At 42.9% G+C, this 22,412-nt stretch overlaps 1 protein-coding gene across 6 annotated transcripts in view; it reads left to right on the forward strand.

Moving 5' to 3' along the window:
* CCDC13 (coiled-coil domain containing 13) overlaps window positions 1–22,412 on the forward strand; it is a 36,734-nt gene that overhangs the window by 9,256 nt on the left and 5,066 nt on the right. For 5 of the 6 annotated variants that reach the window (XR_011556957.1, XM_070729549.1, XM_070729553.1 and 2 more), the window contains 9 exons: window positions 327–437; window positions 543–647; window positions 2,797–2,961; window positions 4,621–4,797; window positions 9,137–9,343; window positions 10,614–10,747; window positions 12,689–12,757; window positions 15,533–15,661; window positions 18,112–18,266. Coding sequence is in view for 5 of the 6 variants with exons in the window: in XM_070729549.1 (XP_070585650.1) it covers window positions 327–437; window positions 543–647; window positions 2,797–2,961; window positions 4,621–4,797; window positions 9,137–9,343; window positions 10,614–10,747; window positions 12,689–12,757; window positions 15,533–15,661; window positions 18,112–18,266 (1,252 nt within the window). In the remaining variant the exon portion in view is untranslated. The remainder of the gene's footprint in view (window positions 1–326; window positions 438–542; window positions 648–2,796; window positions 2,962–4,620; window positions 4,798–9,136; window positions 9,344–10,613; window positions 10,748–12,688; window positions 12,758–15,532; window positions 15,662–18,111; window positions 18,267–22,412) is intronic. The other variant, XM_070729552.1, reaches the window with a different exon arrangement.

Here is a 22,412-nt window from a genome sequence, read left to right on the forward strand (position 1 = left end):
TCTTTTTCTGCAGTCAATCATCCATGTTTTTGTGTTTGTATGAAAAAGAATAGGAGGAGAAGGAGGAGGAATAGGAAGAAGACTGTGAGGTCGCTGCATGGTCTCTACGCTTGGTAGTTTTCTTACAGGCCTTTCATTAACCAACGAGGCAACGCCATCAGTGTGAAATGGCTTGCAAAACGCAGAGTTGGATTTCTTTAGGTATTTGGGTGATGTGATGCCACTCTTTTAGGCTCTCTTGGTTTCCTCGAAAATGATGCTGGTAACTAACACCTGCCTTTTGTTTTCTGTTCTTCTCTGACCACCACAACAATTGTCTAAAACAGAGCCCGGAAGTGAAAGCTTTGCAGGACAAATTGTCTGCCGTGAATCTCAAAGCGTCTGAATATCGCAACCAGCTACAGTCCACAAAGCAGGAACTTAAAATGACGCAAAAGGTAGGGTGAATGTTTATGTGCTTGTGGGTGGGTGTGAGATATGGGCAAGAGTGGCCCAAGGGTCAAATTTCCATCTGGTTTTGCTTTTCTCCCCCTCATTTTCAGCTTCTCAGCCACGAAGTGGGTGAAGACGTCAGTGTACCAAACCTTTTGTCCAATCCCGGGAGCTGGCGGGGACGGGCCCAGCAAATTCTTGTCCTGCAAGGCAGAGTGAGTCCATGTTTTCAAGTGTATTTCCATTGGCAGGTTCTGCGAACAATGGTTGCCCTAACCTTAACCCAGGAGTCTCAAACTCTGCCACTTTAAGACTTGTGGACTTCAATTCCCAGAATTCCTTCCATGTCAACCAGGTACAGTCCCAGCTAGGCTGCCTGAGGAATTCTGGGAGTTGAAGTCCACAAATCTTAAAGTGACTGAGTTTGGAGACTCCTGCCCTAACATCATCGACTTTAAGCTGCGTGGACTTCAACTCCCAGAATTCCTCAGGCAGCCTAGCTGTACCGGGTTGACATGGAAGGGATTTGTAGCCCGCAGTGGCTGGCTTTGCTGGTGGCACCCCATAAAACCACAGCATAAGAGAATGTGTGAACCAGGCTCAAATATTTATTAGGTATTTTAGCTCGCCTTTATTGATTTGTAAGTAACCCTAGCAGTGAAGGGCAGGAAAAAATTTTACTGCCACACTGTGGGCATGGGTTATTTTGTGGGTGTGGCTTGCCGGCCATGTGAGCAGGTGGGAGTGGCTTGACGATCATGTGACCGGAGTTGGGGTCTTAAAGGTCATGTGACTGGCTTAAAGGTGACCAACTTGACGTCACTCAGGTCAAGGGTTTGGGTTAGGGTGCCTGGCCTCTCCTCGCCTCAGAGACAATTTCCCTAATTTACTATTACTGAACATCCAAAATATACTTCTTTGTATATATGCCACACAAAAATATACATTTTCTACTACATAAACTTTATGTGTAGAATTACACACATTCAACCTCATTTACTATGGATTTACCTACCATGTCTGCTGGAAGTTTGTTCCAAGCATCTACTACTCTTTCAGTAAAATAATATTTTCTCACGTTGCTTTTGATCTTTCCCCCAACTAACTTCAGATTGTGTCCCCTTGTTCTTGTGTTCACTTTCCTATTAAAAACGCTTCCCTCCTGGACCTTATTTAACCCTTTAACGTATCTAAATGTTTCGATCATGTCCCCCCTTTTCCTTCTGTCCTCCAGACTATACAGATTGAGTTCATTCAGTCTTTCCTGATACGTTTTATGCTTGAGACCTTCCACCATTCTTGTAGCCCGTCTTTGGACCCGTTCAATTTTGTCAATCTCTTTTTGTAAGTGAGGTCTCCAGAACTGAACACAGTATTATTCCAAGTGGGGTCTCACCAGCGGTCTATACAGCGGGATCACAATCTCCCTCTTCCTGCTTGTTATACCTCTAGCTTTGCAGCCAAGCATCCTACTTGCTTTCCCTACCGCCTGACTGCACTGTTCACCCATTTTGATACTTTGCAGAGAAGCAAAAAACATGGGGCTACCGGACAACTGGTTCATGGGCGCAGCAGGCCTGGGTCGCTACCAGTTCTAGCACCCCAGACCGCCAAGTTACTGCCAGTTCTATAGAACAGATCCAAGCTTGGAGTAACCCACCTCTGGTCCAAAATCCCCCAGTTGGTTTTCATACTTTCATACAGGATTAGAACTCACTGTTTACCGGTGAAACACATAGTCGGCTTTCATGCCTAATGTGGGGCTAGAACTCGTAGCCTTCTGGTGATTGGCCTGTCACCAGCCAGTTTCTGTGCCTAAGGCTTGACCAAAAATCTCCAACTCCTGGTGATCGGCCCAAAGTCGCCCAGCAGGTGGGGGTTGCAATTTACCGCCATTATCGGTGCTGATGTGCACGTAGCTCCGTGTGACCAAGGGGCGTGCACATATGACTGGTATGCGCAGGCGTGCATCAGAGCAAGATTTGGCATCTGCACATGCGCAGGGAGCAAATTTCGCAAGGAGACGCATGGGTGCGCGAGATTTCGGTGATTTTTTTTCTTGCATGGAAGCAAACAAATCACCGAAAATCATGTGCACATGTTCTCTTGCAAGATTTTGTTTCCTGCGCATGTGCAAAAGCCAAATTTTGCTCCGACACATGTGCCCACCCGCTGGCCACCTGGAACTGGACACACGGCTTAAGGTAGGACTAGAACTGACCGCTTCTCGAGGATTGGCGGGAAGGAATTCTTCAAAGCTTATTAACTAGGACTGTTGGATATTCCAACGCGGGTTTTCTATATCCTCTAATGAAGAAATAATGCGTACCCTATAAATCAGTTTTAGGCCTTCTGCTTTTACAGGTACGGGACTTAGAAACCCAACTGAATTGTCACAAAAGCAAATTACCGGAGAATGATTCCAACGAAGACCCGTTAAGCTTTGCCGACCCCAGGAAGTCCTCAGCCCAAGTGAAGAACCAGCTGCGAATTCGAACCTTGGAAAGGGAGAAGAAAGAAGCTTTGGAAGTAAGGGGCTGTTTTCTGCATGAATCTAGGAAAGGTAGCATTTCTCAGAGTATGAGACGCACCTCAGTTTTCGAGGAGGAAAATGGGGTGGGGGGACAGAGGGAAATCTGCCTACCAGGTGTTCATCTGGCTAGTTTGGTCAGTTTCGGCACATTATTTTATCCCTTGATTTGGGCTGGGGAAAAAAACTTTTTTCAGAGGGTGTAGGAATGAAAAGAAGCCTGCAAAGACTTTGGGCTGGAAAAAACTATTTTATTTTATTTTATTTTACTTTATTTTACTTTACTTTACTTTACTTTACTTTACTTTACTTTACTTTACTTTACTTTACTTTACTTTACTTTACTTTACTTTACTTTACTTTACTTTACTTTACTTTTTTACTTTACTTTTTTACTTTACTTTACTTTCCTTCACTTTACTTTTTACTTTACTTTACTTTACTACTTTACTTTACTTTACTTCACTTCACTTCACTTTACTTTACTTTTTTACTTTACTTTTCTTTACTTTTTACTTTACTTTACTTTTTACTTTACTTTACTTTACTTTACTTTACTTTACTTTACTTTACTTTACTTTACTTTACTTTACTCATTTATTAGATTTGTATGCCACCCCTCTCAATAGACTCGGGGCGGCTAACAACAATAATGAAACAATATGTAACAAATCTAATATTTAAATTAATTTAAAAGACCCTTATTTAAGAAACCAAACATACACACAGCCATACCATGCATAAATTTTATAGGCCTAGGGGGAAGGGAATATCTCAATTCCCCCATGCCTGACGACAGAGGTGGGTTTTAAGGAGCTTACGAAAGGCGGAGGGAGTAGGAATAGAAAAAATGCTGCAAGCCAGGAAGATTAATCACATTTTTTGCACTAATACATAACTATAATACCTCCGGGACCGTCTTCTGCCGCACGAATCCCACCGGCCGATAAGGTCCCACGGAGTTGGCCTTCTCTGGGTCCCGTTGACTAAACAATGTTGTCTGACGGGCCCCAGGGGAAGAGCCTTCTCTGTGGCGGCCCCGGCCCTCTGGAATCAACTCCCCTCAGGGATTAGAACTGCCCCCACTCTCCTTGTCTTTCGCAAACTACTTAAGACCCACCTAGATCGCCAGGCATGGGGGAATTGAGACATCTCCCCCAGGCTTATATAGTTTTATAGCATTTTTTCTATTTGTATGCTTGTGTTGTATGGTTTTTAAAAGATGGGTTTTTAGATGCTTTCTTTTAAATATTAGATTTGTTACATTGTCACATTGTTATTATTATTGTTGTGAGCCGCCCCGAGTCTGCGGCATACAAATCTAATAAATTATTATTAATTATTATTATTACAATAGAGAGCAATTGCAGAGTAAACCTAACAGTGAGTAGCTATTAACAGTGAGCATCCAGACAAAGAGAAACAGAGAGGGTGACTCAGAGAAATAAGCGATAAACTCTAGCTCCCTCTTGTGGCAGTCTGCAACGCCTGCAGCCAATATATTGCCAACCTAACAGTTATGGACAAAGCTAACAGGGGGTGTAGCAGAAAATAATTGAGAAGCATTGATCTAAGGCGTCGTGGGTCATCACAAAAATAATTTTGGGGTCCTTTAATCCTCGCTCTTAGCGCCCCCTTCTTCTCTTTCCCGATGGCAGAAGCTCATGAACCAGTACCAAGTCCTTCAAAAGGATCACGAGGACGTGAAGAAGAAGCTGGATGGGTCCAAAGCCAGGAACAAGGTCTTGTCCAACGAGGTGAAGACCCTGAAGGAGCAGATTTCGACGCTGATGGAGAAAGGGAAGCACGACAACGAACTGGTGGACGCGCTCGTGGTACGATCTGGTCGAGAGGCCCAGGCCGGGCTGGTAGAGGTAGTCCTAGGCTTACAGGCCGCAAACTGAGCCCCAGATTTAAATGCGGCAGTTGGTAAGTGAGCTTTGCCCCGCTTTACGACCTTTCCTGCCACAGGTTGTTAAGTGAATCACTGCAGTTGTTAAGTTAGTAGCCTGGTTGTTAAGTGAATCTGGCCTCCAGGTAGATTTTGTTTGTCGGAAGGTCACAAGAGTGGATCATGTGGCCTTGGGAGACTGTGACCGTCATAATTATGAGTCAATTGCCTAGGGCTGTGATGGCAAAACTTTGGCACTCGTGCTACAGGTGGCACATGGAGCCACATCTGCTGGCACAACTAGCATTGCACATGTGGGCACCCACCAACTGGCGGTTGGCTCCCATGGAGGCTCTGGGAGGGCTTTTTTGGCCGCCGGAAGGCCTCCAGAGGGCATGGGGAAGGATGAAAAATGGGCCTACCTATCCCCCTGGAAGTCAGGAAATGAGAGAATGGGGGCAGTGGAGAGGTATTGAATATGGGTGTGGGCATGTGATGGTGTGCAATAGCGCACACTTGCACTATTTTGGCACCGTCACTGGCCTAGGGTCTGAATTTTGACCACAGGGAAGCCTTAGTGGTCCTAACTGTAGAAAATGTTCTTAAGTCATTTTTTTCAAGGCAGTTGTAACTTGTGCGGTCATTAAATGAACTGTTGTAAATCGAGGAGTTCTGACCAGTTCTGGCGAACCTTTAAAGGAAATTTTGAGTAGTTCGGAGAACCGCTAAATACCACCTCTAACTGGCTCTTTCCTCCATCTATTTCCTGCCTCCCGAGTCCCAGGGGATTGGGAGGGATTGGGAATTTTGCAGTGGCCTTCCCCTGCCACGCCCACCAAGCCACGCCCACAGAATCAGTTGTCAAGGTTCCGATTTATTTCGAGAGCCATTCTACACAGGGGAACGTGATTCTGAGCTTCCCACCCAGTTGAACGTTCACCCTTGTTTTCCCCCAACCCCAAACTTGTCACATTCGCCACTCAGATTGTGCCAGCGTTGCATGTCATCCCTCTGCTTCCGCCCAGGTGGTTGGGCATAGGATGGCCTTGAACCTCTCAAAAGAATGCTTTGTGGCTGCATCTGTTCCTTCAAATCACCCCTCCCGAATTCCCATCAACATCAGGCCTTCTACAGATAGTGTGGCAAGCTGTTGATTTATCACCAACGTCTACACCGGCTTGACCCCAGTAGTAAAAAAATTTGAATCCCACCCCTCCGGAGATTAGAACTGCCCCCACCCTCCTTGTCTGACTTCAGGTCCCAGAATTCCCTAGCCACCGTACATGGACTTCAACTCCCAGAATTCCTCATTCAGCATGCACGGACTTCAAATAGCAGAGTCATTGAATGAACAAATGAAATTAATAAAATTCCCAGAATTGCCCAGCTAGTATGTGTGAACTTCAACTCCCAGAATGTCCTAGCCAGCATACTGGTGGTGCAAGTACCGCCTTCTGCTGCATGAATCCCAGCGACCAGTTAGGTCCCACAGAGTGGGCCTTCTCCGGGTCCCGTCAACTAAACAATGTCGCTTGGCAGGACCCAGGGGAAGAGCCTTCTTTGTGGTGGCCCCGACCCTCTGGAACCAACTCACCCCAGAGATTAGAATTGTCCCCACCCTCCTCGCCTTTCGTAAGCTCCTTAAAACCCACCTCTGCTGCCAGGCATGGGGGAACTGAGATACTCTTTCCCCCTAGGCCTTTACAATTGTATGCATGGTATGTCTGTATGTATGTTTGGTTTTTATATTAATGGGTTTTTAACTGTTTTTAGTATTGGATTATTATTATATGCTGTTTTATTACTGCTGTTAGCCGCCCCAAGTCTCCGGGGAGGGGCGGCATATAAATCCAATAAATGAATGAATGAATGAATGAATAAATACATGAATGAATGAATGAATGAATGAATGAATAAATACATGAATGAATGAATGAATAAATGAATGAATGAATGAATGAATGAATGAATGAATGAATGAATGAATGAATGAATGAATGAATGAATGAATGAATGCTGGATGAGGATTATGCGCAGAGCGTCTGTAATGATGTCCAGCTGGGTGGGCGAAGCCTCCCACTGCCGCTGCTACCGATACCCCTAAACAGGGGTGAACCAGTAGAAACCCATCACTTGACCTTCTGACAGGAACCAACCACGTTACTAACTTAACAACTGTAGTGATTCACTTAACCGTGGCATGAAAGTTTGCAAAATGAGACAAAACTCACTTGTGTCTCACCTAGCAACAGAAATATGGGACACAGCTGTGGTTGTGAGTCAAGGCTTATTTGATTATTTGTTATTGGAATTGCTGTTAATTGTAGCACTGCTAACATCAAACTTAACTTAACTTTTAAGTCCATTTAAAACATAAAACATAGAAAAATAGGGTTGGAAGCGACCTCGGAGACCTTCTCGTCCATGGGGGGTCAACCTGAAGGTCTGGGGACCAGATCTGGCCCATGGGGTACTTTGATCTGGCCCGTGGGCAGGGGTGGGCTACTGCTATGGTGGGGGGCAATGCAGTGGGGTAGCGAAAATGGAGCTCCACCCCAGAGCACCCAATTTGCACTGAAAGATGTTGAAAGAAAATGCAGGGTGTCCTGCATAAGCCACACCCACAGTGTGGTAGTAAAAATTTTGGTTGCCCTTTACTGCCCGGGGGTACTTAGATCTGGCCCAGCGGGGTATTTATATCTGGCCTGCAGGGTACTTATATCTGGCCCATAGGGTACTTCAATTTGGCCCATGGGGTACTTTGATCTGGCCTGCAGGGTACTTCGATCTGGCCTGCAGGGTACTTCGATCTGGCCTGCAGGGTACTTCGATCTGGCCTGCAGGGTACTTCGATCTGGCCTGCAGTGTACTTCGATCTGGCCTGCAGGGTACTTCGATCTGGCCTGCAGGGTACTTCGATCTGGCCTGCAGGGTACTTCGATCTGGCCTGCAGGGTACTTCGATCTGGCCCGCGGGGTACTTCAATCTGGCCTGCAGGGTACTTCGATCTGGCCTGCAGGGTACTTCGATCTGGCCTGCAGGGTACTTCGATCTGGCCTGCAGTGTACTTCGATCTGGCCTGCAGGGTACTTCGATCTGGCCTGCAGGGTACTTCGATCTGGCCTGCAGGGTACTTCGATCTGGCCTGCAGTGTACTTCGATCTGGCCTGCAGGGTACTTCGATCTGGCCCGTGGGGTACTTCGATCTGGCCTGCGGGGTACTTCGATCTGGCCTGCGGCATATGTAGCAGCGAATTATGTTTGCTGATCCCAGTAAAGCGGCTTTTTGCAATTGACAGATGGAGATTTTGTCAATTCCGATGGTTTTCAAATGTCCGCTGAGATCCTTTGGCACTGCGCCCAGCCTGCCAAGTACCACTGGGACCACTTTCACTGGCTTATGCCAGAGTCGTTGCAGCTCGATTTTTAGATCTTCGTATTTCACTAATCTCTCTAGCTGCTTCTCCTCAATTCTGCTGTCCCCTGGGATTGCGATGTCGATGATCCATACTTTCTTTTTCTCCACAATCAGGATGTCTGGTGTGTTATGCTTCAGAATTCGGTCAGTCTGAAGTCGGAAGTCCCGCAGTAGTTTTGCTTGCTCATTTTCGACCACTTTTTCGGGCTTATGATCCCACCAGTTCTTTGCCACTGGTAAATGGTAGTTCCGGCACAAGTTCCAGTGGATCATCTATGCCACAGCATCATGTCTATGCTTGTAGTCAGTCTGTGCGATCTTTTTGCAGCAGCTGAGTATGTGATCGATTGTTTCATCTGTTTCTTTACAGAGTCTGCACTTTGGATCGTCTGTTGATTTTTCAATTCTGGCTTTGACAGCATTTGTTCTAATGACCTGTTCTTGTGCCGCCAGTATTAGTCCTTCTGTCTCCTTTTTGAGTGTTCCACTTGTAAGCCATGACCAGGTCTTTTCTTTATCTACTTTGCCTTCAATCTTCTCCAAGAACTGGCCATGCAATGCTTTGTTCCACCAACTGTCCATACGACATTGAGTTACAGTTTTTCTATACTGGTCCTTGGTTTGCTTCACCTTGAGAAGCTTCCTATTGTTGACCTCCATCCACGCTGACTCCTTGCTCTCATTCACATAGTCAGCTAATGCGTGCTTCTCTTCTTTCACTGTCTGCTTCACTTGCAAAAGTCCTCTGCCGCCTATTTTGCTTGGTAAATACAGCCTGTCTACGTCACTGGGAGGGTTATTATTATTATTAACTTTTCATGAGAAGGGGAAAAAAAACCGTCCCATGTTTTTCTTTTCCCATCAGAGCCAGCAGAAAGAAATGCAGGGCATCTTAAAAAACCTGAGCCAGCAAGAGGACAGGAACGTGGAAAGCGAGAAGACTCTGGAGAAGAAGCTGAACGTCGAGATCCAGAAGCAAAGCTGCCTCATCGAGCAGCTCAAGCAGATGGTGGCCGAGCGAGAGGCTCAGGTGAAGGACCTGGAAGAAATGGTCAGGCAGCTGAGGTTGCAGGTGAGGCGTCTCGGAGGCGAGAAGCGTGGGGAAACTGCCCAAAAGGACAGCAATTAGATAAGTGGGGCTTAAGCCCTGTGCAAGAAAACAGCTTGAGAAAAGATCTCCTTGAATTCATCAAATGTTCAACTCAATATTAGGGCAAGACTCACTTTGAGAGTCAGTTTGGTGAGGTGGTTAAGAGGCTGGTCTAGAAACCAGGAGGTGGTGAATTCTAGCCCTGCCTTAGGCATGAAAGCTAGCAGGATAACTTTGGGCCAATCATGAGTAGACAGGGAGTTCTAGTCCTTCCTTAGACATGAAAGCCAACTGGGTGGCATGGCGCCAATCCCTGTTCTGTTGGGCTCTCTGGTAGACTCCTCCCAAAAATTCACAGGTACAAATTTCAGACACACACACATTTGAAAATTCAAAACAATGTTCTTTATAATGAAAATTCACTTAAACCAAGCCCTCTTTTGGTATAGCAAAGAGCCCTCGTCTCCAAACAAACTGGTAATTGGTACAAGTCCCTTATCAGTTCTGTGATACTTAGCTTGCAGCTGTGAGGCAATTCACAGTCCTTCTTCTTTCACAAAGTGAAACACACTTTGCTCAGGTTTAGTTTCAAAGCGGGGAAAAATCAGCACACAAAAGGTCAAAGTCAGTAAAGCAGTCACGAAACACAAGGATCAGATAATCCTCCACAATGGCCAAACCCACAGGCTGCTATTTATAGCAGCCTCACTAATCACCCCAGCCCCACCCAACCACAGGTGGCCTCATTTTCTTTGATAATAATCTCTCAGTTGTTGCTGCCTATGCATCGCTCTCCGCATGCGTGGCTGTATCATTAACTCTTGTTCTGAATCCAAGGAGGAGCTAGATAATTGATCTCCTTCTGAGCTGTCTGCCCCACTCTCCTCCTCCCTGTCACTCATGTCTTCTTGGTCAGAGGAGCCTTCATCAGCAGATTCCACCGGGGGCAAAACAGGCCTGCAGCATGTGGATGTCTCCCCCACATCCACCATCCTTGGGGCAGGAGCTGGGCCAGAGCTAACCACAACAATCCCCAGGAGGCGATGAATTCTAGTTCCACAGGCATAAAAGCCAGCTGAGTGTCTTCGGGCACTCCCACCACACAGGGTTATTGTTGTGGAGAAAATAGGAGGAGGAAGGAGCATATATTTGAGTTACTTGTTAAGCAATAAAGTCGGGCTTAGAGTCTAATAAATCCATAAATAAAAGAGAAACCCGGACGTTCAAAAATCTGTTGGCTGATTTCTCGTAGCAGCGCACCGTTCCCCTCCAAGAAGAAAGTGGATTAGATTCGGGTTCCTCGCTGTCTGCAGAGTCTTTGGAAGAGGACAATCAGAATTTAGCCTCCCAGAAGGAAGAATATAGCAGGAATGACAGCGCCGTACGGTAGGGAAGGCGACATTCCGAATCCCCAGTTAAATTAAATTATTTTAAAATGCGTCTCCTTTCATTCTGATCCTCAGTCATGATCTTGATTCCATTTGGGGAACCTCTGTGTGTGTGTGTGTGTGTTTTGTGTCGAATCACCCTGGTGTATTGAAGGAACATCACAGCTCCTTTTTTGCCTCTCGGCCCAACCCAGGGCCATTTCCAAGGCAGTCGATTTATTCATTACAAAATCCTCGTGAACTGTCCAATCAAACTCACATACCTACCACTCAATCACAATTTGTCCATGTCCAGTCAATGAAGCAGTGGAAGTGATGTGCTGGTGTCAACAGACTCAAACTCAACCCGGATAAGACGGAGTGGCTGTGGGTCCTGCCTCCCAAGGACAATTCCATCTGTCCTTCCATTACCCTGGGGGGGGGGGATTATTGACCCCCTCAGAGAGGGTCTGCAACATGGGCGTCCTCCTCGATCCACAGCTCACATTAGAGAAGCATCTTTCAGCTGTGGGGAGGGGGGCGTTTGCCCAGGTTCGCCTGGTGCACCAGTTGCGGCCCTATTTGGACCGGGAGTCACTGCTCACAGTCACTCATGCCCTCATCACCTCGAGGCTCAACTACTGTAATGCTCTCTACATGGGGCTACCTTTGAAGAGTGTTCGGAAACTTCAGATCATGCAGAACGCGGCCGGGAGAGCCATCGTGGGCTTCTCTAAATATGCCCATGTTACACCAACACTCCGCAGTCTGCATTGGTTGCCGATCAGTTTCCGGTCACAATTCAAAGTGTGGGTCATGACCTATAAAGCCCTTCATGGCATCGGGCCAGATTATCTCAGGGACCGCCTTCTGCCACACGAATCCCAGCAACCGATTAGGTCCCACAGAGTGGATCTTCTCCAGATCCTGTCAACTAAACAATGTCGTCTGGTGGGACCCAGGGGAAGAGCCTTCTGTGTGGTGGCTCCGACCCTCTGGAACCAGCTCCCCCCAGAGATTAGGATTGCCCCCACCCTCCTTGCCTTTCAGAAACTCCTTAAAACCCACCTCTGCCGTCAGGCATGGGGGAATTGAAACATCTCCCCCTTGCCCATGTAGTTTTTGTGTATGATTCGATTGTGTGCTTGTTTTTTATATATTGGGGTTTCTTTTTTGGATTTTTTAACTTAAAACTATAATTTAGATTGCGAAATATTAGATTTGTTACTATGTATTGTTTACCATTGTTGTGAGCCGCGTCAAGTCTACAGAGAGGGGCGGCATATAAATCTAATAAATCTAATCTAATCTTATTAGATGTTAGCATTCACGGCCCCCAGGCCTGCCAGGTTTTCATGGCCTTTCTGGAGGCCAGTAGGTGGGGAGCAATACAGACATCAGGGGGGGTAGTTGGTTCCATAGAGACAGGGCAGCCACAGAGAAGGCCCTTCCCCAAGGGTATGCCAACCTGCATTGCTTAGTCAACGGGACCTGGGGAAGGCCGATTCTGTGCGATTTGATTGGTCTCCAGAAGCTATGCGGCAGGAGGCGGTCCAGTAAATAGCCTGGTCCTAAGTCATGTAGGGCTTTATAGTCATAACCAACATCTTTAATTGTGACCGGCAACCTAGTGCAGCAGGTAAAGGGGATTTTCCTGCCTGTTATCCATTCCTGAAGCTCATCACAGACTGAGAGGGAAGGATGGCGGGCAGGAAAATTCCTCATTTTCCTGCCGTTGGTGACAAGGAGTCGCTGAAGGGGGGAGGGGACGATGAGTCGCTCAGCAATGTAAATGATGTTGAGAGGGTCAACCCGCCAAGTCAGATGAACCGCCCCCTCCACCAAGCCACGCCCACCAAGCCACGCCCACAGAAGCTGGTAGGGGAACATTTTGAATTTCACCAGTGGTTTAGATGCAGAAGTGAAAAAAAAAATGTGACAGGTGTTCTGTGTGTTCCAGGACGGTGTCGAAGATGGGACACACCCTTGTGGAATCTGCGACGACGTTACCGCCAGCAACTCCTGGCAGGTTGGTGCAAAATTTACGTGTTGGGTGGCAATGCCTGCATCATTTTTCCTTTCTTTTCCAGAGAAGTCTGCGGGCGGCCTTAATTTATTTATTTGTCCAATGGATTTTGTGAAAGGGTTAGGACAGTGATAGAAACATAGAAGACTGACGGCAGAAAAAGACCTCATGGTCCATCTAGTCTGCCCTTATACTATTTTCTGTATTTTATCTTAGGATGGAGATATGTTTATCCCAGGCATGTTTAAATTCAGTTCCTGTGGATTTATCAACCACGTCTGCTGGAAGTTTGTTCCAAGCATCTACTACTCTTTCAGTAAAATAACATTTTCTCATGTTGCTTTTGATCTTTCCCCCAACTAACTTCAGATTGTGTCGCCTTGTTCTTGTATTCACTTTCCTATTAAAAACACTTCCCTCCTGAACCTTATTTAACCCTTTAACATATTTAAATGTTTCGATCATGTCCCCCCTTTTCCTTCTGTCCTCCAGACTATACAGGTTGAGTTCATGAAGTCTTTCCTGATACGTTTTATGCTTAAGACCTTCCACCATTCTTGTAGCCCGTCTTTGGACCCGTTCAATTTTGTCAATATCTTTTTGTAGGTGAGGTCTCCAGAACTGAACACAGTATTCCAAATGGGGCCTCACCAGCGCTCTATATAGCGGGATCACAATCTCCCTCTTCCTGCTTGTTATACCTCTAGCTATGCAGCCAAGCATCCTACTTGCTTTTCCTACTGCCTGACTGCACTGTTCACCCATTTTGAGACTGTGAGAAATCACTACCCCTAAATCCTGCGATGGTGAACAGAATTGGAAGAGACCTTGGAGGTCTTCTAGTCCAACTCCCTAGTCAAGCAGGAGACCTTACACCAGTGATGGCGAACATTTTTTCCCTTGGGTGCCGAAAGAGCATGTGTGTGTGCTATTGCACAGGCGTGAGTGCTCACACCAATAACTCTGTCCTAAGCCAACTCTATGGTATGGCTACCTAAAACCATAGACCCATAAGGCTAGAAGGGCTCTTGGAGGTCTTCTAATACAACTCCCTGGCCAAAGTCCTTAGACCAGTGATGGCGAACCTTTTTTTCCTCGGGTGCCGTAAGAACGTGTGTGTGTACGATTGCACATGTGCAAGTGCCCACACCCATAATTCAGTGCCTGGGGAGGACGGAAACAGCTTCCCCCACCCCCCGGAGGCCCACTGGAGGTCGGAAATGGCCTCCTTCCCAACTTCTGGTGGGCCCAGTAGGTTTGTGTTTCACCTTCCCCAGGCTCCAAAGGCCCTCCCCTATCCCTCTGGAGGCTCCCTGGAAGCCAAAAATGCACTCCCAGAGCCTCTGTGTGAGCTAAAAATCAGCTATCCGTCACACACATGCATGTTGGAGCTGAGTTACGGCAATGGCTTGCGTTCCAGCAGATGTGGCTCCATGTTCCACCTGTGGCACCCGGGCCATAGGTTCGCCATCACTTGGTTGGGATGAAGAGACCATCAGAAACCTAGGAAAGGAACTAAAAAGGCCCCATTGCTAGCAATTAACCCCTAGAGAAGCAACAGAAAGATTTAAAACCAGATCAACAGCTTCCCATCAGCACGGTCAATGGAGGAATCCAGATTCACCTAACGACTGTGCAACTTTCGTCATATGTCAAGGACTGCCTCTTACGGATAAAACACTGATTTGGCTTTTGATCTTCCTCAGGCTTCTTGAAAAGCTAAGCATCCATCCACCCATCCATCCATCTATCTTTATCTATCTATCTATCTATCTATCTATCTATCTATCTATCTATCTATCTATCTTTATCTATCTATCTGTCTGTCTGTCTGTCTGTCTGTCTGTCTGTCTGTCTGTCTGTCTAATCTATCTATCTATCTATCTATCTAATCTCTGTCTCTCTCTCTCTCTCTCTCTCTAATATACCTACCTACCTACCTACCTATCATCCATCCATCTATCTCATCTATCTATCTATCTATCTATCTATCTATCTTTATCTATCTATCTGTCTGTCTGTCTGTCTGTCTGTCTGTCTAATCTATCTATCTATCTATCTATCTAATCTCTGTCTCTCTCTCTCTCTCTCTCTCTAATATACCTACCTACCTACCTACCTATCATCCATCCATCCATCTATCTCATCTATCTCATCTATCTATCTATCTATCTTTATCTATCTGTCTGTCTGTCTGTCTGTCTGTCTGTCTGTCTAATCTATCTATCTATCTATCTAATCTCTGTGTCTCTCTCTCTCTCTCTCTCTCTCTAATATACCTACCTACCTACCTATCATCCATCCATCCATCTATCTCATCTATCTCATCTATCTATCTATCTATCTATCTATCTATCTATCTATCTATCTATCTATCTATCTATCTTTATCTATCTATCTATCTATCTATCTATCTTTATCTATCTATCTATCTATCTGTCTGTCTGTCTGTCTGTCTGTCTAATCTATCTATCTATCTATCTAATCTCTGTCTCTCTCTCTCTCTCTCTCTCTCTAATATACCTACCTACCTATCATCCATCCATCCATCTATCTCATCTATCTCATCTATCTATCTATCTATCTATCTATCTATCTATCTATCTATCTATCAATATGCTGACTCTCTATAAACAGCTATAATGCTATTGGTATTACTTTTGCAACATGGACCACCACGGATGCCGTAAATTGGGCTTTCGGCTTTTGATTACTTTGCCAAAATCCGTTTCATTTTCGGACCACAGCCAAACCAAGCCGGTCTTCTTTCTGTTTTAGGGTGACAGACCGGAACGAGTTTGGTCTCAAGAACCTGCAAGCGCAGATCACCGAATACAAGACTCTGTGTAAAGCCGCGGAAGTGGAACGCGACCGTTTGATAGAGCTGGTCACCATCCTACAGAAAAGGTATCAGCGGGCGCAAAAATCCCCTGGATTTTCTTGAAACTCAAGAGTCAAAGATGAGCGACAAAGATGATCAGGGGACGGGAGGATACAACGTACTATGTATACAGTTCAGGGCAGGTTCCTTACCTTTTTCTACCGGTGCGCTGTGTACGCCTTGTGATGTTTTGTGCATGCATGTGCATCCCTAGCATGATTTTGCTTCTGTGCATGCGCAGAGAGAGAATTTTCCTTCTGCACATGCTCAGAGTCCAGTGTTCCCTCTAATTTTTTTTTGGGGTGGGTGGAAAAGTATAGTGTCTGAGCGGCAGTCCCTTCGGGACTGGGCGGCACAGAAATAATAAATAAATAAATAAACAAACAAACAAACAAATAAAAAACCCACCCTGTTTTGCCTCAGAGAATTTCAAAATAAAATACTGTCCTGTGTGTCTATAACAGTGAGCTCATAATAAGGCAACTCTATCAATATCAAAATGCCACTTAAATAGTTGAGCTAGTTTCAAACTAGATTTTGATTTTCTTTCTCTCTTCCTTACTCCCATTCTTTTTCTTTCTCTTTTCCTTCCTCTCTTTTTTCTATCTGTTTCTCTCTCTTCCTCTCTCTCTCCTTCCCTCTCACTCTTTCCCTCTCGGCTTCTGGGCAGGTTTGGAAAACTCTGAGTTGATGATGATTTTTAAGTGAGCGATTGCTCACTGCTCAGCTTAGAGGGAACTATGGCTCAGACAGCCAAAAATCAGAGAAAATCATATTAACAAAGATGGCAGTACACACAGACCGGCAAAGACAGACCAGAGCCGTTACGCCAGAATTGTACAATTGGTGGGCTGCTAACGGTGCAGCGTATCGGACCGTTGCGGTAGGAACCCACCACTAGAACAATTGCAGGAGTGACATGATAGCAGTCTATCGGTGGGGCTGCTACAAAGAAGAGGGACTCAAGCTATTCTCCAAAGTACTTGTGGCAGAAGAAGAAGAGGAAGGGAAACTTATCAGAATGGGATCACTAAAATAGCAGCCAGCCGTGTGCGGCAGCTACCAAAAAAAGGCAACAAAGTTCTAGGCTGCATTAACAGAGGGACAGAATCAAAATCACGCGAAGTGTTAATACCACTTTATAGGGCCTTTTTGGTAAGGCCACACTTGGAAAATTGCATCAGGTTTTGATTGACGTATTTTTATTCATTTATAAAATAAATAAATAAATAAATAAATAAATAAATAAATAAATAAATAAGTTAAAAATTATTTATATTTATTTCTCTATTTTTTTATAATTTATATATTTTTTAAAAATTCTATAATTTCTAATCAATTTATTAAAAATAAATTGGTTAACGATTATAGGAATTGGTCAAGACTTTTTTTAAAAAAACAACATCCCTGTTAATCCAACCCTGTCTTTTGAACCCTTAAAGTTATTTATTTTTATTTCTTTTTTTTATATAAATTCTATATTTAAAATAATTTCTAGCCAATTTATTAAAAATTATAGAAATTGGTTAAGATTTTTTTTTAAAGAAACATCCCTGTCAATCCAAACTTGCCTCTTGAACTCTGAAAATTATTTATTTTTATTTCTATATTTTTTTTATAAATTACATTTTTAAAATAATTTCCAACCAATTTATTAAATATAAATTGGTTAAGAATTATAGAAATTGATTAAGATTATTTTTTTTAAAAAGCATCCCTGTCAATCCAACCCTGCCTCTTGAACCCTGAAAATTATTTATTTTTTATTTCTATATTTTTTTAATAAATTATATATTTAAAATAATTTCAATAATTTCTAATCAATTTATTAAAATTAATTGGTTAAAAATTATAGAAATTGGTTAAAATTATTTTTTAAAAAAAACAACGTCCCTGTCAATCCAACCCTGCCTCTTGGACTTCTTAGTGGTCTCCCATCCACCTATGCCCAAAGCCAGTACAGTGTTCCCTCAATTTTCGCGGGGGATGCGTTCCGAGACCGCCCGCGAAAGTCGAATTTCCGCGAAGTAGAGATGCGGAAGTAAATACACTATTTTTGGCTATGAACAGTATCCCAAGCCTCCCCTTAACACTTTAAACCCCTATATTGCAATTTCCCATTCCCTTAGCAACCATTTAGATCATTACTCACCATTTGTTTATTTAGTAAAGTTTATTTTAAAAAATGTTTTTTAAAGGCAGACGAAAGTTTGGCCATGACATATGACGTCATCGGGCGGGAAAAACCGTGGTATAGGGGGGGAAACTGTGAAGTATTTTTTAATTAATATTTTTGAAAAACCGTGGTATAGACGTTCCGCGAAGTTCGAACCCGCGAAAATTGAGGGAACACTGTATCTACATCTTTGGAGAAACACTGACAATCCTCTCTTGGCTGTTGAGTGGTTGCCATTCATGGAGTTACAGGTGTGTCTGCCGTTCTGACGATGCGTACATGCATTGTTTGTGTCTCCAGGGTGGACGAGAGCATCACGAAAGTTTGGGAAGCGGAGAAGAAATTTCACGAACAACAACACAAGTACGTCGCTCTTGAGCAGCAGTTTGCAAAGCTGAAAATGGAATCCGGGAAGACAGTCGCGGCCCCCAAGGTTCATCTTAAGGCTAAAGCAGGTATATCTTAACTGTTCAAAAGTTATGACTAATTTCCCCAGAAGAACTTGCGAAGCCATTTCGAAGTTCCAATGGCCCCTCCCCTTTCCCTCATGGTCACATGACCAATATGGGGCACTTGGCCACCACCCTTCATTGATGGCTATTTGCAATTTTCCCATGACTGCAATTTTGGGCCGTTTTCCCTCCCCAAAAAACGACACTTACTTTTGGCTACCAGGCAAAAACGGTCATTGGATATTGTTAGAATGTCTAGGTAATATCAATAGATTGTGCACCACACAGCATATCAACACAAATACTTACTCATTTTTATATCAATTCTTATATTTTCTTTTTTTACATACAACACATTTACTACATTATACATATACACCCTCTACCTTTTTTTTTTACATAATGTCGTATCACCTAAAAACGTCTGCGCTATACGCAGATTTACCTTCTTCCATGTTTTTTTTCCTTCCCTTTTTCGTTCTCAAACTCTAAATTTCTTTATTTATATCACTTACTTAAATAAACTTCAAATCTTTCTAACTCCTTCGCTCTTAGTTTCCTCTTTTATAAATCATCTTTATTTATCTTTTATTAACTATTTATATATATATATATATATATATATATATATATATATATATATATATATATATATATATATATATATATATATGTAGATTGTTCTGAGTTCGGGTTTTGCCCTGTGTAATGTTTTGCATGTCTATGCGACGTTTCGGTAAAATCACATTTACCATCATCAGGCTGGAGTTCCAATCTCTGTGTTTTTGCAAATGAATATTAGCAACTGACATTCCTTCTTAGCATGTAGTGTGGGGGTGGAGATTTGCTTTGAATGTAGCAAATAGATTGGGTGACTATGCTTCCGTGATCTGATTGGTTGGTGTAATCATGGTTATAGAAGGAATGGTATGAAGATTATGAAGTGTTTTGTTTAAGTCTGATTTCCAAATATTCCAACTAACCGAAGAGTGAGCCAGCGCATGGCAGAACATATGAATGCAGTCAAGAAACAGGAGAAGACCTCCTCCCTTGTCCAGCACATTAAAAGAACAGGGCACGAAATTGACTTTGAAAAAACTAAATTACTCCACAAAACAGAGAATTTATATAAAAGAATCTCTCTAGAAGCTATTGAAATTGAAAAAAGATCTTTTTGTTTAAATAAACGGGATGATACCTCACGTCTGCCAGAGATTTGGAAACCAGCCTTAAACAAAATAAAAACTTCATTATAATCAATATGTCAATCCTTTAATTATTATGATTTTAGAATTTTATATTTGGAAATCAGACTTAAACAAAACACTTCATAATCTTCATACCATTCCTTCTATAACCATGATTACACCAACCAATCAGATCACGGAAGCATAGTCACCCAATCTATTTGCTACATTCAAAGCAAATCTCCACCCCCACACTACATGCTAAGAAGGAATGTCAGTTGCTAATATTCATTTGCAAAAACACAGAGATTGGAACTCCAGCCTGATGATGGTAAATGTGATTTTACCGAAACGTCGCATAGACATGCAAAACATTACACAGGGCAAAACCCGAACTCAGAACAATCTACATACATATACCCGTGAAAATTTACGAAAACATATATATATATATATATATATATATATATATATATATATATATATATATATATATATATATATATATATATATATATGTAGATTGTTCTGAGTTCGGGTTTTGCCCTGTGTAATGTTTTGCATGTCTATGCGACGTTTCGGCGAAATCACATTCACCATCATCAGGCTGGAGTTCCAATCTTTGTGTTTTTGCAAATGAATATTAGCAACTGACATTTCTTCTTAGCATGTAGTGTGGGGGTGGAGATTTGCTTTGAATGTAGCAAATAGATTGGGTGACTATGCTTCCGTGATCTGATTGGTTGGTGTAATCATGGTTATAGAAGGAATGGCATGAAGATTATGAAGTGTTTTGTTTAAGTCTGATTTCCAAATATAAAATTCTAAAATCATAATAATTAAAGGATTGACATATTGATTATAATGAAGTGTTTATTTTGTTTAAGGCTGGTTTCCAAATCTCTGGCAGGCGCAAGGTATCATCCCTTTTATTTAAACAAAAAGATCTTTTTTCAATTTCGATAGCTTCTAGAGAGATTCTTTTATATAAATTCTCTGTTTTGTGGAGTAATTTAGTTTTTTCATATATAAAATATATATAAAATGCTTAATAAAAGATAAATATATATATTTGTTTTCGTAGATTTTCACGGGTATATGTATGTAGATTGTTCTGAGTTCGGATTTTGCCCCGTGTAATATATTATATGTAACTATATTTACAGCAGCACGAAGCTTATAACTTCAGCCTGATGATGGTGAATGTGATTTCACCGAAACGTTGCATAGACACTCAAAATATTACACGGGGCAAAACCCGAACTCAGAACAATCTACATACATACATACATACATATATATACATGTATTAGAAATTGGAAATTAATTGGAAACTAGATGTAAGACTTATCACTAAAATATATGATATAAATGGTAATAATAAGGATACTTTGTATTTACATAGCTTGAGAAATATAATATTAATACAAAGAATTTTATGTATTACTATGTATAACACTACCATTTTTTCAAATTCCGTGATTTTGTATCCTCTTCCCATACCCTTTTTCTCTTTCTGTTCATACTTCCCTCCCCCCCTCCTTTTTGTATTCATAAATAAATTATATTTAAAAAATTAAAATTAAAATTAAAAAAAAGAAAGAATGTCTAGGTAATATAATAAACCTTCAACAAACTTTAAGCAGAGTGTAGCAATGTGGGTTAGTTAGTCAATGAATCAGACTTAGTATAAAATAGAACAATATTATTATATACAAATAGGCAAATAAACAATAGTAGTTGCACAGTCCAAATGTCATACGCATATAATCCTAATAATGGTTTACAAACCAGGTTATTGCACACAGCAAAATATAAATCTCTCTAGTATAAACTCCCCAAAGGGAAACATCGTTGGCTCCCTCTTATGGTCAACCAGCAAATGACACTTAAAGGTACAGTCATAAACTTACATTGTTAGCTTCTGTATTGCAACACCCAACATACTTACATACAGTATAGTAACAGGTATAATGTGTTCACTTAATGACCATTGGGTTCGTTTAACAACCACTGCAAAATAGGTCACAAAATCAGGTGCTGTATGGTGACCTGCTTGAAAACACCATGACTGATGAACATGATTCCAGGCTCAGTTGCAGTCGTAATTCGAGGAAGACACATAGGTACATTTTCTCCAAAGCATGGCATTTACTTTGGTTTCTGGAAGTTTTTAAAAAAGAGGATTTGCTTAATGATTGCAGTGTTTGCTTTACAACTATGGAGTTCGCTTAATATCAGCAGTATTCACTTAATGACCCCTGCAAAAGTAAAATCTCATAAAATCAGGTCCAGTCATAGGATCATTCCCTGAATATCCATCATGACTTATGCACCAAAGGTGGCTTCCTCTTACATTCCTACCGGTACACTGTTTGCGCATTGCGACATTTCACACGCACATCCCTAGCACAATTTTGCTTCTGGACATTTGCAGAGGGATGGTTTTCCTTCTGCACATGCTCAGAGAGCCCAAAAAAATGCCGAAAATTGTTTTAAGAGATTGTGGCATGCACGGACTGGCAAAGACAGCACCAGAGCTGTCACATTCAAATTGCGCAATTGGCGGGCCACTACCGGAGAGGCGAACCAGACCACACTGGTAGGAACCCACCCCTGCATTACAACCTTAATAACAAAGTTCAATTACGGTGGTATGTCAAGAGCTACGTGTACAGTGGTACCTCTACCTAAGAACGCCTCTACTTACGAACTTTTCTAGATAAGAACCAGGTGTTCAAGATTTTTTTGCCTTTTCTCAAGAACCATTTTCCACTTACAAACCCGAGCCTCTGGAACTGTAACTGGAAAAGAAGCCTCTCTGGGCCTCTCTAGGAATCTTCTGAGAGGAAACAGGGCCGGAAAAGGTGGGGAGAAGCCTCTCTGGGACCTCTCTAGGAATCTCCTGGGAGGAAACAGGGCTGGAAAAGGCAGGGAAAAGCCTCTGTGGGGCCCCTCTATA

The sequence above is a fragment of the Erythrolamprus reginae genome, chromosome Z, assembly GCF_031021105.1.
Source record: "Erythrolamprus reginae isolate rEryReg1 chromosome Z, rEryReg1.hap1, whole genome shotgun sequence".
Classification (NCBI taxonomy): Eukaryota; Metazoa; Chordata; class Lepidosauria; order Squamata; family Dipsadidae; genus Erythrolamprus; species Erythrolamprus reginae.